Source organism: Festucalex cinctus, chromosome 16, assembly GCF_051991245.1.
Source record: "Festucalex cinctus isolate MCC-2025b chromosome 16, RoL_Fcin_1.0, whole genome shotgun sequence".
NCBI classification, from domain to species: Eukaryota; Metazoa; Chordata; class Actinopteri; order Syngnathiformes; family Syngnathidae; genus Festucalex; species Festucalex cinctus.
In genome coordinates, this window is record NC_135426.1 from 17,662,858 (window position 1) to 17,678,105 (window position 15,248).

The following is a 15,248-nucleotide window of genomic DNA, read 5'->3' on the forward strand; positions in this document are numbered from 1 at the left end:
GCCCTTGTCATTAGTGGAAAGCAATTCAATCTGAGATTGTCGCCATGGCAACGAGCTTGTTGCATACAAGCTATTATGCTGAAAAAGCCTCGGGTCTGCTTCCTCATGGCATCACATGGTCGCAGGATGACTGAGTAACTTGCACTGGTGAGACTTCCTATTGAGCTTTTGTCGCTCTTGTTTTGCTGCCTTTTTTTACGGTAAGAAGTTGTTTATATGATCTTTGGTTCATCCGTTGTTGCAAATGTGAATTTAGTTGCCTTTTGTGACAAACAGTAGTTTGCTGTATGTATTGCATATTAAGGTAGTGTGTGAAAACACATGATTAGTTGTTTTGCAGGCATTTATAAGTATTACGATAATCTCTTACACTGTGTGCCTGTGTTAGCACACCTCTAGGGGCTTAGTGGCTTTTTAGAAAATATGCAAACACTTCAGGTCACCTATTATCAAAATCAATTTATTTTTAAATGTGTCGATTTGACTCTTAAAATGTACTGTATGGCCAAAGTATTCTGACAAAGCTCTGATTGTGTATGCTTAAGTATTCATTCCATTTTTTCTTTGTCGTCATGACAACCCAAAGGGCTCAGAGCTCTTAACACCACCCTGCTGTCTTGATTCCACGCTGACCTACATGCCGCCCCAAAGTTTTGGGTGCTGAAGGTGGTCGGATCCAATCAACATGGAGCACACGGAGGAGAGCAGGAGGCCCAGTGGACGCGGCTCGGGCTGGGGTCGCATCGCCCTGCTGGATAAGACCAAGGAGTTCTTCCAGACGTGCGACGTGGAGGGCCGAGGTTTCGTCACGCGTACCGACATGAGGGTGAGAGTCGGCTGGGAGGAGTAGGATGTGTCAGACGGTGTCTGAAGTTTGTCGTGTCGTGATGCCAGAGGCTCCACAGGGAGCTGCCGCTGTCGGCCGAGGAGCTGGAGGACGTCTTTGACTCTCTGGATATGGAGCGCAGTGGTTTTCTTACGCTTGAGGCCTTCTCTTCCGGATTCAGTACGGTTTCCAACAAAAATGCTTACCATGGGTCTTGTTTTGTTTCATTATTGTTTTTATTTTCTTGCTACATTCTCTCTCGAAGCAACATTTTCACTGACAGACGTTTTAAAGATTTCTGTTGATTGATTTTTTTATATGCACAGTATACATATAAATGTAAAAATGAATCTTGGAGAAAACTAAAACAAAATAATCCATTTGTATTCAAAAGTGTGTGTGCAAAGTTAGAAATTGAAAGTTAAAAAAAGGCTGTGGTTTCTAACATTTAAATATATTACAATAATTAAAATGTGATACATATTTCTCATTAACTTAAAAAAAAAAAAATCTATTAAACCTACTTATTTTTGTCTCAGCTGCAGGTTTGGTGAATCCAGATTCAGAAAGTAAAAACCCTGAAACAGTTTAGCTTCTTTAGCCACAGGTGCTTCTACTCAACCGGTGGCGATGAACTCGTTTAACCTGCCAGTTGAGTAGAAGCACCTGCGAATCTGATTTAAAGCCAACCTGTGGCAGGGTTTTTGTGTTGCATTCGAGGATGGTCGGAAGTCTGAGATATCAGAGTTGTTGTTTTTTTCCCACTTCCGACCTGAAAGCGTTCGAGGCGAAAGTAAACAACCAAAATGGCGTGATACGTTTTTATTTTGGTCCTCAAAACTCATTTTGATCTCCAGCAAACTTAACCTTCTCGCAATTTTGCTTTAGTATTGTTTTTATCCGATTTCATAAGCATTCCATACAGTTCAGTAGTTCAGCGTATAATTTCATGCACGGAGATGACGGCATACTGTCACGTACGTTGTGTATTGTGTTTTACCATTGACGCCACGGTCTGTGTTTCTGAAGGGGTCGCAATTGTAGAGTGACGTCACTTGTAGTCCGTCGGTGAAGTCAGGGTCCTTTTTTTTTTTCGACTTCGCAAGTGTGGGCGTTCCCGTACACACTTGCTGGTTTGAACTCGGAAAATTCCGAGTTCCGACCATCCTCGAATGCAGCATATCTGGACCTGGATTCCCCAACCCTGTACTGCTATCAGTTCATGTTATCATCCATCCATCCATTTTCTTAACCGCTGACTCCTCACAAAGGTTGCGGGTTCACGTTATAATTTCTTGCACTAATTCAGGTTTTTGTTTCAGCACTTCCCCCAGCAAATTGTGTTGTCTTAGTGATTCTCAAATTGTGGTACACTTAATGAACGCAAACTTAAGGATTGGAAAGTATTGCACATAAATGATAAATCTACCATAATAAAATAAATAAATAAACTAATCATTAGACCGAAACGCCTACCTTTATTTTGTTGATGCATTTGGAACAAAATGCTTATAAAACTCCAGCTTGTATTGTCTCAGGTCAGTTCCTCCACGGCCGAAGAATTTCAGTAACCGACGAGCCGGTCCAAATGCAGAGCCCGGGTCTCAGGGCCAAAGAGGCTTTCTACCAGAGCCAATGGGAAGCCAAGCTGTCTGGGGACGAGGATGAGGAAGAGAGACACTTCTGTATGCTGCTGGACAGCCTGGGAGCCAGTAATGTTTTTGAGGAGTGAGTGGCATCACTGGAAGCCCATGACCTGATTTTTGGACTGTAAATGACTCGACTGCCATTTGCTTTTTCCCTCCAGTCCGCATGAGGTGCGTAGCCTGTGGGCGCAGCTCAGGCGGGACGAGCCACACCTGCTGTCCAACTTTGAGGAGTTCCTAGCCAGGGTCACCCATCAGATCAAGGAGGCCCACCAGGAGAAGAAGGACATGGAGAGCGCCCTCCAGAGGTCAGAGGATGGAAAGAAATATTTCAAGAAGGGCTTGTTGGCTTCAGGTTAGGGTTTAAAATTCGGGATTTAAAGAGGAACTCAACCTATTTATTTTATTTCTTTTACAATTATATGTTCTATTCAGCCCCACTGGTCTAAATATGGTATTCTGGTTAATATTACGATAGTGGAATATGAGTTAAGCAGCAAAATCCAGCCGTTTTTGTCCATCTCGGGGGCGGCCATTTTGCCACTTGCTGTCGACTGAAGATGACATCAATGTTGCTCAGAATCAGTTCAGTTTGTGAAAACAGGTGCGCTGTGATTGGTCGTTTCCTGAGCCATGGGCAACTGTGATGTCATCTTCAGTCGACGGCAAGTGGCAAAATGGCCGCCCCCTGAGATGGATAAAAATGGCTGTATTTTGCTTCATAACTCATATTCCACAAATGTTTGGGTTTTGAATCCTGGGTTTCAATCATCCTGTCATATCTAAACTATCTTTACTTATCATACGACATATGCTAGCAAGTGTGCTAACTTGCCCAATCAACGCTGTGTGACATAAGTGCGTTTAGCGGCCAAATTCCACATGGAGCAATCTCCTAATCAGACTTGATCCGTGTCAAATGACCGCTAATCTCGGGGTTGAGTCTGTGCGAAAACACAGCAGCATGAAAGATGATTTAGTCTCTGTTTTATGGAACACAGAGGCACGCTTGTCATGTAATACATAATTGGGGTCATGTTCCCGTGGCGCCGCATGGTGCAGTGCTCCGGCTAATTAGCTTTTAGCTTGTAATTGCCGGTAGGGAATGCAAATACTGCTCAAGGCTTGAGTTTTTTTTAAACAATACTTGTGTGTTGCTGTTGTGGTGTGTGTGTAAAAAATGTTGTTCAGCTGTTCTAGAATGTTCTTAATTGGCGTTCTCCCCCACAGGAAGGCAGCGACGCATGACGATGAGATCCGCCACCTGTACGAGGAGATGGAAGCACAGATCAAGACGGAGAAGGACAGGCTGCTGCTCAAGGTACCTCACGTTCATCATCATCATCGTCATAATACTCATTCCCTTGTCAACTTTGACCCCGGCAGGACTCGGAGCGTCTCCAGTCGAGAAGCCAGGACCTAGAAGACCAGCTGTCCTCTAAGGAGAAAGAACTGGAGCTGCTGTTCCAGAAGCAGAAGAGGGTGAGGAGATATTCACGATATCCAGCAGGTGGTTGCTCCGTGACGAAAACGCTCTCGGTACTTTGGTAGTTGGAGCTGGAGTGCAGCGAACTGAGCAGCGAGAAGCAGGAGAGCCACGTGGAGAACGTCAAGTTGAAGGTGACCAACGAGGAGCTGGCGCGGGCGCTGGAGAGCACCAGCCAGGAGCTGCTGGTGGCCCAGGACCAGCTGGCCGTGCTGCAGGAGCAGGCCGCCCGCCTGCACCAGGAGAAGGAGATGTGGGTCCTGACCTCGTAAAAAGTTAGGGTTTGTAGGTCTGGTGTCATGTGCTGAAGGTTGGATCCCAAAGTGAAGACACAAATAAGATTTTAACTATTTATTAACATCGAGAGGCATGGAACAAACTTGACTATGCAAGAAACAAAGAGAGTTGCACAGAGAGACAGTGGTAACAGAAGTAATAATCCGACAAAGACTTGTATAGACAAGGAATCGATCTGATTGGTTGTGGCTAGACATTTGGGTAACAGGACTGACATGGAATTATCTGATTGGCTGTTGACCAGGTAAAGGGATTAAAGATTCTTGACATCACAGAGCATCACATAGCCTAAAACCAGTCGAGACTAGATGCTGGTTACATTAGTTTAAGACAGACACTTGTTACATCAGTACATAGACACTTGATGAACCCAACTTAACAGGTCATGAACTCAAACTTAACCCTGGTGTGACCCCAGACATGACATCTGGAACCAAAGCCATGCTTACCTATTGTAAATAAGAGTAAAAATAAGGGATATAGAAAAGCCAGGGTTGGGGTTTCAAAATAGGGTTTCAAGTTAAGGATTTGAAAGTATGGTTAGGCTTCTGGGCCAGGGCTGAAGTTTGGACTATCGTTTCAAGTCAGTCCTTCAAGACAGGGTTTAGAATTTTTTGTTTGACTGAAGGGATTTTAGGGTTTCATTTCTGACCTAGAGTTTCCAAAAAAAAGGTTAAACGCAAGAAGTTAAGATTAGGGCTACAATTGTAGTATATTTTAAAGCCATAAAATAATTTTTAATAAATTCTTTTAAAAAGGCTCATAATTCCAATAATAGGAGATCTGTCAAAATTAATCAACAAGTAATCGATTATCAAATTAATCAACAGCTATTTTAATAATCTTTTAGAGCCATTGTTTAAATTAAAATTATCCAAATCCTCCAATTTCAGTCTCTCAACAGTAAATATTCTCTGATTTGTGTAGTCCACCATGAGTGTAGAGATTATCTTTTGTATTTAATCAAAATAAGACATTTGCAAACATTTAATTTTACTTTGGATAACAATGACCGAACTACTGACTAAATTAGTTTCAAAAAGATCGGTGAGTACACCAATTCCTCTCATTGATGTTTTGTTGGTTTTTATCAATAAAATATACTAAAGTAACAACAATTTAATAAACAATAATTTGTTGTATTACACTTTTATGCAAAATAACACATTATCCCAATATTCGATTTATTGATGGGATAATTGATAGAATAATCGATTAAAAAAATAATAGTGACAGCCCTAAATAATACTAGTATATTTTTTTATTCATATTTTTTTTTAGTGGATTGTCATCTCAAGTTAGCAAATATGGTGTCCTTTTGTTCTGATTCATTGTGGCAGGTTACTCTGAAATGCTATTTTCTTCCTGCAGGGAAATGTACAGAGTGACGGAAGGACTGCAAAGAGAGAAGCAAAGCCTCATGAAGCAACTCGACCTCCTCAGGTACGTCAATACAACGCTTCTATTCATTTTTCGTCTACTTTCCACTTTGTTTTTTTTTCCTCTTCCAGAGAAATGAACAAACATTTAAAGGACGAACGGGACATCTGCTCCGGTGTGGTAAGTATTTTTTTTAAATTATAATCACATAAATGGAAATGTTTGAAATATGTCATTTTCTTAAAAAAAAAAAAAATCAGCCGAGAACATCTCTGAGGAAGAAACAGAAGCAGCGAGCTGGCCTGGCCAACATATTTGATGACAGCAGCCAACCTGCCAAAAGGTGACTCCCCCATCATAAATGAGGAAAAACAGAGGATATCTGTCTTTTTTTTTTTTTTTTTTTTTTTTTTTTTTTTTTTTTTGGTAAGATAATCCACAAATTTAACATTTGAGGACATCCTCTGTTTCTCCCGTTTCCAAAGATCTCCTCTGGTGCTGGATGGCTCCTACCAGTGTCTGGAGGCCTTGCCTGTAGAGCACCTTCAAATCGTGTTTGTTGCTTCCTCCTCCTGTAGTGAGGATGACGCAGTCGCTGTCAATTCCATGAAGGAGAGCGCCGGATTGGCCAACGGCTACGGCGGCCCCACCCCTCCCAAGCCTCACAACGTGAGGGCCAAGGGCAAGAAAGCCATCGCCAGGCCCTCCAGTTTTAGGAGGAGCGCCAGAGAGCGGGCCAAGAGGCCCGAGACCAAGCCCGACGTCCGGGATGAGGTGCTGGATTCCCCCCCGGGCGGGTGGCCCCTCCGCCGGGTCATCTCCATCGAAGAGGACCACCTGCCTCACCTCCTGCAGGGGGGGCCGCAGCTCCTCCTGCACCAGCTCAGTGAGGAGGAAGATAGCGAGGAGGTGCACAGTGATTTGGAATGCAGCGTGCTCACCGGGAAAGCGGGCCAAATTTTCCTGAAGAAGACCCCCAGGTCGCCGCGGGGGCAGCCGGTCGGGAAGGAGACCCAGCACGTATGTGACATCACAACTTTTCAAACCACCTGTGTCGCCATAAATAGATTTCTGCATTGATTGATTTTCTTTCACCGAAGGTGGCAGAAGTGCCCGTGTTAGGCCCCAGTCGTCTGTTTAAGGTGGTCCTGGTGGGCAACTCCAGTGTAGGCAAGACGTCACTTCTACGCTCCTTCTGTGAGGGACATTTCCACCCATCCACCACGGCCACTGTGGGTCAGTTCCTCTTTTTTTTTTTTTTTTTTCTCCCCCACAAAAGCTGCTAATCCAAAAGCGTGCAAGTCACATGAAAAGGCTTCTAAAATGTAAAATCACATTGAAGATTAATTTCTCACTTTCATATTTCCCAATCCTTGCCGGTTTTTTTCTTTTCTCTCAAAACCTTGGCATTGCAAAGTTCCATTTGAATTTTAACTTGAAAATGAAAAAATATCTGAATATTTTTTTTCTCAATTTCTAAATAAAATACTTAGTCCAGGCTCGGACCTTCCTGGGTGGAGTTTGCATGTTCTCCCCGTGCCCGCGTGGGTCTTCTCCGGGTACTCCGGTCTCCTCCCACATTCCAAAGACATGCTTGGCAGGTTAATTGGGCGCTCCGAATTGTCCCTAGGTGTGCTTGTGAGTGTGGATGGTTGTTCGTCTCTGTGTGCCCTGCGATTGGTTGGCAACCAGTCCAGGGTGTCCCCCGCCTACTGCCCAGAGCCAGCTGAGATAGGCGCCAGCACCCCCCGCGACCCTTGTGAGGAATAAGCGGTCAAGAAAATGGATGGATGGATAAATAAATACTTAATAAAATCAATTATTGAATAAAATAATATTACTAATATATTTTGATAAATATTTTTTTTCTAAATTTCACAGTGAATAATTGGCAAAATATTTAATATAATAAAGTAATGTATATATTTTTTTCATTTTCTTAATTTCTCAGTGCATAATGGCACATAAATTATTTAAAAAGGTGAATGAAATTATAAATATCTTAAAATTTCCTTAACTTGTCACTGAGTGTTATAAAAACAAGTGTTAATTTTTCTTTTAACAATAATTGTGCATATAATACATTTTCTTCATACATTCAATTTTTCTAAATATTATTGGAATGATAGGGAAACTATTTCACAAAAATATTTATTTTATCTACCCCCCCAATATATTTTGTGTTAAAAAAAAAAAAAAAAGAAATACAGTGTTCCCTTGCTACAACGCGATTCACTTTTTGCAGTTTCGCTGTATTGTTTTTAGTACCATTTTGCATTAATCTTTTACAGTAATGTACCAATTTTAGAAAATTTATGAAGGTTTGAACATTGAGAATGTTTAAACAAGAGAAATGTGATCAAATATAAATGCCTCAATGAGGAAAAGTGTGGTGGGGGGTTTGAGAGCTATAATAAACGTAAAACATAAAGCTAACTACTTTGCGGATTTTGTTTATTGTGGGTATTTTTTGGAACCTAACTCCAGCGGAAAACGAGAGAACACCGTAATACAATACAGACCCCCCCCCCCCCCCCCCCCCCCCCATTTTCCCAAAGTTCTCAATGACGAATGGGTCAACAACATATGCTGTATTTTGATTTTTACATGTGCATTTTCCCATTTTCTAACGCGCCGCTCTTGACTCTTGATCAGGGATCGACTTCAGCGTGAAGACGTTAACCTTGAACAATATGCAAATCGCGATGCAGCTTTGGGACACGGCGGGTCAAGAGAGGTGAGCGGCCATCATTCATCCCGCGCGCCCGTTTCATCTCCCGACGCATCCTCTTGGAATTTGCGGGCTCAGCGGAAAGCGCGGATAAATCAGCGGGAACGAGCTTTGGAAAATTGTCAGCGCTCTGGCAGCGGTTCACAGTGTTGTTGGCACAGGTACCGCAGCATCACCAAGCAGTTCTTTCGCAAGGCCGACGGCGTGGTGGTGATGTACGACGTCACGCTGGAGGAGAGCTTCAAGGCTGTGCGACCCTGGCTCGCCAACGTCAAGGTCTGGCCCCCTCTTACTTTTACGTCTTTACTTGCCATGTCAGCATTTCTTTTTTTTTCAGGATGCTGCAGGAGAAGGCGTCCAAATCCTTGTTCTGGGCAACAAAATGGACATGGAAGGAGACAGGGAGGTGTCTTTTAAAGAAGCAAAACAGATGGCCCAGGTATGGAGATCAGGATCATGACGGCTCTTTTCGCCAGTTCTTCATCATACCCGCCAGAAGAGCAGAACAGAAATAAACAGAACTACTAGTCATGTCTTGCGTTTTGCATTTTGCGTTCAGGAAAGCAAGGTGATGTTCTACGAGGTCAGCGCCTACACGGGCAAGAACGTGACCGAATCCCTGACCCACCTGGCCCGGTAGGATGACATCACACATGTCGCAATACAGTCAATGTGAAAGTCGACACACCATGTTCAAATTACATTAAAAATAGCAGCGAGTGCAAAGTATGTCAGAAAAAGCCTACTAGAACAGTTTTATTTATGTATTTATTTATTTTCAGGTTAACCAGAGACACTTTGTGGCAATTGGTAGCAGATGCGTTGTGTGTTGACGCCACTAATCCGTATATATTACTGGATAGCCGATAGGCCAAAATTTCTTAAGCCACGAGGCTGCCATATTGCTCCTCCCAAGAAACGTTTCTTGGCATACAATCCTATACATTTACAGTATCGAAACTGGAGAACATTTGAGACAGTACTTAGTAGAAACAACATGAGTTATGTTTTACATTTGTAAAACATATACAAGAGGACTTCAAAAAGTAAATTATAAGCTTGATGATGTTTACAGGAGGAAACTTTTATATTCTTTTTATTGAAGAATTATAACTGTTATTTAACAGAAGATGCCTCTGCCAAATCTAATGTTGTGGTTTAAGGAACTGAGCGATGAAAGTAAAAGGGGGTCTTCAAAGCAGCACATAAAAAATAGTGACCACCCTGCCAACCACTCCCCCACCCCTGCCCCTATACTAAGAGCCTACGAGCTGCTTAAGTCTAATCTGTACGTATACCGTAAAATTTAAAATCTGCTCGTGAGACGGGAGGAGTAAGATGGCCACCCTGTGGCTTCAATGGCTTGCACGGGTGTGTATGGATTATCGGCTATCTAGTAATATATACAGATCAGTGGTTGACACCCATTTAACATGAGTCTGAATGTGATTGGTTAATTCTGAACACAGCCACATCCTATTTATAGGGTTAGGGTGTACACACTTATGCAACTGCACAACTTCACGTGTACTTTTATTTTCCCCTTTTTTTCAATTGAGTTGCGCAGGTTTTATTAGTGGTGGGAAATGTTTTTAACCCCTTCAAGACCCGCATTTTTTCTGCTGGGCAATTTTTCTTTTTCTTTTCCTCACATAAGAACAACATGGAAATTTTTGTGGCCGTTTTCTCGTTTTTTTTTATTTGTTACCAAGCTTACATGCAACATTTTTCACATGAACATCAATCAACTTGCAATTGTAATTGGTTAGCGAGGAGCCAATCATGAACCAGAAGTGTTGACATCATCCAAATGATGTTTTATTGGTTTAGACACGCACATATGTCATGTCCACTGCAATCATCTAAGAGTCCGAAGGGGTTAAAATGATTTACCTTCAAAAGCTGGCATTTGAAGAGGAGCACGTCCACTTTTTCTATGCACAGTTTGTTGTTTGAATTGGCCCTCAGGGTGTTGATGGAGCAGGAGGACCGCGTGAGAGACACCACCGTCATCCTCAGCGCTCAGCCCTTGAAGAAGAAGGCCTGCTGCAAGTGAACATGCCTTTTATATTTTACGTTCAACAATGACACTTAGTACGATCTGTGTTACGATCACTCTTACTCGATATATTACTATAAATTTGTCCAGTTTGGGGAAATCACGCTTGTATCATTAGCTTTATTTGCACTTGTTCGAATGTAATCACATTTCAGAATGAATAAAATTATTTGCAATTTGGTTAACTCATTCACTCCCAGCCATTTTCACTGAAGCAACCCACTTCGCCCCTGGCTGTTTTACTGGATTTTGACTGATTTTGTAAGGCCCACAGAATATTGTGTTCTATTGCTAGAAAACATGGACCTACCAAAAGAAAGTTTAGATTGTCTTCATTCACCAGAAAGGAAAAGCATATTTGTATCTGTTGCCGTTTTGCAGCAATTAGCATTAGAATATCGCTAAGTTTCATCAATAGCCACATTCCTGGTCAAAACACTGACAAAAAGAGCTTGTTGCTACATGGCCCTGGCTGTTCTTTTATACTCTGCTGTCACCTGCTGGCCGTTTTTAATAACTACCATTGCTTTAAGCCACCTCCTCATGTCAGAAGCCGCATCAATGCCTTCTGTATGTTTTGCATTTAAAACGTGGGGAGTGAAAGACAAAGTATTAAAAACATTTTTACACGTTTTTGAGCTAATAAGGAAAACTGGAAAAGTTGACTTCCTTTCAGATTTAATTTGTTGTCTTTCTTCTACATGACGTTAACAGTGTTACGTTTCAGGACGTTCCTAACTAAGCAAAAGCTTTCTCATGCTGAACAATACAGTTAAGTCGGGTCACTCTGACCCCGTAACATAACAAGGCCGTAACATTCTTCAGCGTGTCTGTCATTTTGGTGTTATTGCTGATACTGATGACATCACTGAGGCTGGCTGGAATGGCGTCCTGTGAGGTGCGCTCGCCCGCACGGACGAGGGAGGGCAGCAGTGCTGGTTTCGGAGCACCTAACGCATCTTGTAGTCGTGGGAGATGGCGGCGTCACATAGCTGGCCTTTAAAGTCCAACTCCAGGGTGAACTCCAGGTCGCGCTGCAGTTCAAGAGCAGGAAAATTTTTAAAAATTAAATTGAGTTAGTTTTAATTAGTTTTCAAGGTGCTTCTGTTAGTTTTTCTTAGTTTTAGTTGTTTAATAAATGCTTAGTTTAGTTTCAATATTAGTTTTATTTTATTTTTTTTAAAGTATTACTTGTGCGCAATATTCAAAAAAACATCATGGGAGCGACGTCATCAGGTGCTTTTCTATTGGCTGCTGCTGGATGATGTCACTTTTAAGTGACACACTTTCAAACATCCTTATTCCGGTTAATATGAAAAATAAAATCACATTTAAAATCATCCCCAAAGGCTGCATTAAATTAATTAGCAACATTTTTTAATAATTATAGTTCATTTTAGTTTTGTAAACAAAAAATGTAGGTTTAGTTTTTTTTTTTTTTTTTTAAAAAAGCATTTTCGTTTTTATTTTATTTCGTTAACGAAATAGTTTTTTGACTTTTAGTTTTAGTTTTTTCGTTAGTTTTAGTTAACTTAAAATAACCTTGGTCTTACCACATTGTTCTCATTGGGCCTGACGGCGATGCTGCCAAATATCTCCTCGCCTTTCTTCACCGTCAGATAGTCTTCCAAATAGAAGACGGTCTGCTTCCAGTGCGTGCTGGCCGCGTCCGGCGCTGCACAGGAGCGAAAAGGGCAAATTGACGCGGGTGAAGGGAATGGCTCCAGACAGCCAGTCAAGACGGCACCGCTTCAGATGCCATTCTCAGCTCATCCTCAGGGCCCGCCAGCGGTGCAAACCAAGAACCTCCTCTACACGGCATTATGCAATCAAATTATATAACACCTGCATGCCATGTTGCCAGAAACTGAGTTCACAATATGTAAATATATACACAACATTAGGTACACCTGCTGTGTAAGATTTTCTTTCTTTATATTTCTCAGATTGCAGCGCTGGCTACTCACCTCTGCCGAAATAGGGTTATTTTATTCATTATAAGCGCAAAGATCATAAGTGACAAAACAAATATGAGAAGCAGGATTAAACATATGTAAATGTATATATTTTGCCTTAATTACAAAACCAAAAGTCAATAAATAGAATATAAATATACAATGCATTTTTGTACAAAATCCAACAAAAGATTCACCTAAAAATTGAATACATTTAAATATATACATTAATTTCTTAAAGAAATTAAATGAATGTAATTTTAGAAATTTAATAAAAAAATTAAATGAATAAAATTTTAATTATTTTTTTAATTTTAATTCCTTTAAGCAAATGAAAAGCTTTTGCTTCTGCCTTCTTCGCCGTAATTTTTTTTTAAATTTAGCTTGCCAATGAACAGTAATTTTTTTTCATAGAAATTGTATTACATTTAAAAAAAAAATAATAATCTGATTACAATGTTTAAAAATTTGAAAAAAAAGTAAAAAATATGTAATGTGTTCTAAAACCTCTGATTATATATCAACAAACAGTTCTGAATAACTTTGACTTCTTATGACGTCAAAAAAACAAAAACAAAGCATGAATGAACTGTTTCCGAAATCTTCCCTTCATTTTTATTGCACCTTTCACCAGTTAGTCATCAAAATGTGTCATTTTGCAGAAACAAACTACCACCAACACTCCACGTCAGTGAAAATAATCAGCTCCCTCGCCTATGCTGCCTACAATATACTGGTGGCTCATATGTTGCCATTATTTTTTTCTTTGGGCATTTTGGCATGACTGTATGATGCAGGTGTACCTAATGAAGCATCCGGCGGGCCTCACCGGTGGAAAAGCCCGTCTTCTTGTGACACTTGCTGAAGTCGATGGAGAAGTAGGTGACCAGCGCGTGCACGTAGTCGTTGCGTTGCACCTGCAGGCAGAACGCCGACGTGAAGGTCAGCTCGTCCGACTTCACCGTGTAGATGTCCACTTCCTGTGCGTGCGTAGGTGGTGGAGGAGCAACAAACACAAGTAAGATGTTCTCTCCTTTCTTTGCAGCATGTGAAGTTCACACTCCCACGCGCGCGTGCGCACGTATATGTTTATCGTCCGTGATTATTATTCAATGTGTGAGCCCACAGGTTGAATCACTCCTAACGAGCGACCGCGCTCACACTCCGCATGCTGCGTGCGTGGGCGTGCGCATGAATCACGTCATGTGGAGACCACTCGGCCATCGCTTTGGTGAAATATGTACTCTAATATGTACTGGCCACTTCATTAGGTATACCTCAAAGGCGAATATTTGTTGTTGTGGTGCCGCTGACCTTCAACAGGCAGGCGTTGGTGACCACCTGCTTGGGGTCCACCACGTCCACCAGCGGCTCCTTGATGGCCACGTTGCGAATGCAGCTCATGTCGAAGCCGTACACGTTTTCCCACCCTACACACAATGAAAATGACGTCATGATCCCAAACTCCTTTTGTTTGATTGTCACAAGTTTTGCCCGGTGAAAAGCAAAATAGCGATGATTTGTCTCTCTCAAACTGGAAAAGTGCAGGTGCAAAGGCGGAGTTAATCAAACTGTCAAATGACACCTACTCTGGACACCATTAACTCTGGAATTTGAACACTTCAATTTTGAACTCATTCACTGCCTGTCAATTATATATTTTTTTGAGCGGGGAGAATCTGATTATGCTCCACTGTAAATGTCAAACTTGGAAATAACTTTACTGATGCCCAACCACCGGTAGAGGACATCATTGCCCCATTTTATACAAAATAAACACAGTTTCAGAGTCCATGAAAAATGGCTGTATTTTGTGCAACCTACATTTTTCTACTAACAATTATAAAAGAACGGGACGAGGCAAAAAGTATTCTATTCTATTCTGTCATTTGGTAGATTCGATTTATATATAATTATTGAATAATTATTGAATGTATTATCACGTGGGTATTGAAAATGTTGAAATTTTCTAAAATGGCTGGCAGTGAATGAGTAAGGGGAGGTCGACCCAAAAATTAGTTTTGACAATATGTTCTTTGCAGCCCCACTGGTCTAAATATGGTATTCTTGTTCATATTGTGTTAGTGGAATATGAGTTAAGCAGCAAAATCCAGCCATTTTTATCTATCTCAGGGGCGGCCATTTTGCCACTTGCTGTCGAGTGAAGATGACGTCAATGTTGCTCAGGTCTTAGGTAACAACCAATCGCAGCTCAGCTTCAGAAAACAGGTGAGCTGTGATTGGTCGTTGCCTGAGCCCTGGGCAACTTTGATGTCATCTTCAGTCGACAGCAAGTGCCAAAATGGCCGCCCCCGGAGATGGATAAAAATGGCTGTATTTTGCTTCATAACTCTTATTCCACAAATGTAATATTAATCAGAATGTCGTGTTTAGACGAGTGAGGTCACATATATCATATTATTGTCAAGAAATGATTATGGTTGACTTCCACTTTAACTTACTATAGTGACCCAAATGGACTCACAATGGATCTTGAAGTCCTTGTATTGCCTGTCTTCGATGGCCACCACGTAGAGGGACGCTCGGTCAGGGAACATCAGGCCTCCTGGTTTCTGAGAGCGTAAAAAGTTTCAGCCCACTCAGGTTCATAGGTCAGCGGCAAGCCCCGCCCCCCCCCCCGTTCCTCCAGCGTACCGTACCAGCCACTTGTCCCTGGCGAAGATGACGGTGTTGAGCATGGATTCGTAGAAGAGGCAGTAGCCCATCCATTCGGAGATGATGATGTCCACTTTGTCCACCGGAAGCTCCACCTCCTCCACCTTGCCCTGGAAGATGGTGATGACTGACAGCAGACACACAGGCCAAAAAACGGTATCGGAACAACACTAGTCAAAATATTCAAACGAG

The 15,248-nt window shown here is 41.8% G+C and overlaps 3 protein-coding genes across 11 annotated transcripts in view; 2 read left to right on the forward strand and 1 right to left on the reverse strand.

Moving 5' to 3' along the window:
• Positions 1 to 14,467, forward strand: cracr2ab (calcium release activated channel regulator 2Ab). 6 transcript variants are annotated; one of them, XM_077500724.1, is made up of 19 exons: positions 1 to 147; positions 587 to 826; positions 895 to 1,006; positions 2,365 to 2,554; positions 2,634 to 2,780; positions 3,703 to 3,793; positions 3,859 to 3,954; positions 4,024 to 4,211; positions 5,627 to 5,698; positions 5,767 to 5,815; positions 5,896 to 5,978; positions 6,121 to 6,655; positions 6,736 to 6,871; positions 8,291 to 8,372; positions 8,528 to 8,642; positions 8,704 to 8,805; positions 8,926 to 9,002; positions 10,335 to 10,418; positions 13,178 to 14,464. In XM_077500724.1, exons 2-19 carry the CDS (start codon positions 686 to 688, stop codon positions 13,185 to 13,187), a joined length of 2,310 nt encoding a protein of 769 aa, XP_077356850.1. In that variant the 5' UTR covers positions 1 to 147; positions 587 to 685; the 3' UTR covers positions 13,188 to 14,464. The 6 variants fall into 6 exon arrangements, with proteins under 6 accessions (XP_077356850.1, XP_077356847.1, XP_077356852.1 ...); XM_077500721.1 differs by having other exon boundaries at positions 80 to 200; XM_077500726.1 differs by having other exon boundaries at positions 80 to 200; positions 6,214 to 6,655; positions 13,178 to 14,462.
• Positions 11,018 to 15,248, reverse strand: part of LOC144003962 (protein arginine N-methyltransferase 8-B-like) — a 7,565-nt gene continuing 3,334 nt past the window's right edge. Inside the window, exons 5-10 of one of the 3 annotated variants that reach the window (XM_077500735.1) lie at positions 15,041 to 15,183; positions 14,866 to 14,953; positions 13,695 to 13,810; positions 13,210 to 13,360; positions 11,979 to 12,100; positions 11,018 to 11,459 (exon numbers count right to left, since the gene is read on the reverse strand). In XM_077500735.1, coding sequence (XP_077356861.1) covers positions 11,376 to 11,459; positions 11,979 to 12,100; positions 13,210 to 13,360; positions 13,695 to 13,810; positions 14,866 to 14,953; positions 15,041 to 15,183 — 704 coding nt within the window. In that variant the 3' untranslated portion in view covers positions 11,018 to 11,375. Of the gene's footprint in view, positions 11,460 to 11,978; positions 12,101 to 13,183; positions 13,361 to 13,694; positions 13,811 to 14,865; positions 14,954 to 15,035; positions 15,184 to 15,248 lie in introns of those variants that run through there. The other 2 variants (XM_077500737.1, XM_077500736.1) reach the window with 2 other exon arrangements.
• Positions 14,749 to 15,248, forward strand: part of tspan11 (tetraspanin 11) — a 16,790-nt gene continuing 16,290 nt past the window's right edge. For both annotated transcript variants that reach the window (XM_077500743.1, XM_077500744.1), the window contains exon 1: positions 14,749 to 15,212. The gene's annotated coding sequence lies outside the window, so the exon portion shown is untranslated. The remainder of the gene's footprint in view (positions 15,213 to 15,248) is intronic.

Excerpts from the sequence above, each read along its gene's own strand:
- cracr2ab (XM_077500724.1), top strand. The coding sequence starts at position 686 with ATGGAGCACACGGAGGAGAGCAGGAGGCCCAGTGGACGCGGCTCGGGC. Across the intron at positions 4,212-5,626 it reads CTGCACCAGGAGAAGGAGAT|GGAAATGTACAGAGTGACGG; the intron begins GTGGGTCCTGAC and ends TTCTTCCTGCAG. Across the intron at positions 8,643-8,703 it reads CCTGGCTCGCCAACGTCAAG|GATGCTGCAGGAGAAGGCGT; the intron begins GTCTGGCCCCCT and ends TTTTTTTTTCAG.